Source organism: Emiliania huxleyi (genome assembly GCF_000372725.1).
Source record: "Emiliania huxleyi CCMP1516 unplaced genomic scaffold EMIHUscaffold_4994, whole genome shotgun sequence".
Classification (NCBI taxonomy): Eukaryota; Haptophyta; order Isochrysidales; family Noelaerhabdaceae; genus Emiliania; species Emiliania huxleyi.
In genome coordinates, this window is record NW_005198249.1 from 1 (window position 1) to 1,635 (window position 1,635).

A 1,635-nucleotide genomic window follows, 5' to 3' on the forward strand; every position below is an offset into this window, starting at 1 on the left:
GGGGGTCAGTGTGGTGCCCCTCACCCCAGGGGGGAGAGGCGCGGCGGCGGCGCTCGCGTCAGCCCTCGAGGCGGCGCCGGAGGGCCTCCCCCCCTCGCTCGCCTCGCAGCCCCTCTTTGTCAAGCAGCAGCTCGGTGGGCAGAGAGATGCGCGGAGAGAGGCCGCTTGGAGCGAGAGAGCTGCTCCGCCTCACCTTGCTCTTTACACGCGGGCACAGCCAGCGCCGCCCGGGCCGCTGCCCCTGCGCCGCCGCTGCCCCTGCGCCGCGGCACGCCGCACGACCCGCAGCCCCGTGGCGCCGCCTGTCCGCAGGGACCGACGGGTTTGGCATCGGGTTTGAGGACGCCGACGCCGCCTCCGGGCTGCGCGTCTCGCCGCTGCGCAACGCCGTCTCTCGCAAGACCTTCCTGCCCACGGTGCTGCACTTTGCGGAGCAGCACCAGCAGGCGGCGTCGGGACGAGGGTGTTGAACCTCCATCGGACTCGCCGACGGTGCTTTGTTGCAGCCTCACGCTCTGCCACTCGCCCGTCCATCCACCTCTGTCGAAAGAAAGAAAACAGATCGCGCACGGGAGGCATGAGTGCGGGTCAGGAGGCCCTAAAACGGCGGGAGGGGTATAGGGGTGCCGCTGTAGGGGTGTGGAGGGGTCGGGAGGGCGGGAGTGTGGACCGTGACCTAAAGCCCTCCACCGGCAGAGGTGTCAGGCGGCAGGGCCCAGGAGGGGTGGGGGCTGGGAGGGCTGGCCAAAACGCAAAAGCGAGAGGCGTAGAGCTAGGAGGGGGCTCGTGAGGGCTTGGGAGGGGTGGAGAGCTCGGAGGGGTCGGAGGGCTCAGAGCGGGCAGAGAGGCACGAGGGTGGCGCTGGTGGGCTCGGGAGGGCTCACGAGACTAGTTGCAAATACGGGTGGTGTCACAATGACCACTTTTGATGTTTTTTTGTCCGTGTTGCTCCCAGCGCCCTCGCCCGCGCTCCCTGAGGCCATGGCTGGTGATACTAGTATGGGGGGCTACCTGGATACCGCGAGAGCGACCCATCTCGTCGACATCGTCCGATGATGGTGCCTCAAAGTCAGCCTCCGGAGGCTATCGTCGCGTCGAGCCGGCGGTGGCCGTGACATGTGGTTCCACCACCCCTCGCAGGCTTTGCCTCTGACCGCCACCGTTCCCAGGCTGCCTAATGGGATGGAAAGGAAGGCTGGGCGAGCGTATAGAAGCGTGCTCAACCTTGTCGTGGCAACCTGCACGGCAGCGCTGGCAGGCGCGATGAGCGTCGTGCCACCTGACCCGAGACGGGTCGCAGGCGTCGTACCGAGCGCGTCGAGACCGTGTCCTGATGCGCTCTGCACGGGTGAGTCACGTCGGCGTCAAAGGAGCGACGTGTGACCTGTCAGAGCTTGATCTCCGATCTCAGCGGCGTCGAGTCGCCTTCGGCGGCGACAGCTAGGATGCATCTCCTCCGTCGTTTTTCGCGCTACGGCCCTGAGAAGCTGGCGCCGCACGCAGGCGGACCTTGTGTATGCGGCGAACGCTTAAAAAGTGGGTGCTCTACGTCACTTTTTTTGAGTAGATAGTGCCGAGCTGGCCGTGACAGCGATTTTGGTAGTTTTGGGCGGGTTTTGCACCACAGACTTTTGC

At 66.1% G+C, this 1,635-nt stretch overlaps 1 protein-coding gene across 1 annotated transcript; it reads left to right on the forward strand.

Moving 5' to 3' along the window:
* Positions 1-29: 29 nt before the first annotated feature.
* EMIHUDRAFT_256578 (hypothetical protein) lies at positions 30-470 on the forward strand (the record flags this gene model as incomplete). The annotated part of the gene is made up of 2 exons (XM_005767360.1): positions 30-134; positions 313-470. Coding segments are annotated over 2 exons (263 nt in total), but the record flags the coding sequence as incomplete, so codon positions are not given.
* Between the last annotated feature and the right edge of the window lie 1,165 nt (positions 471-1,635).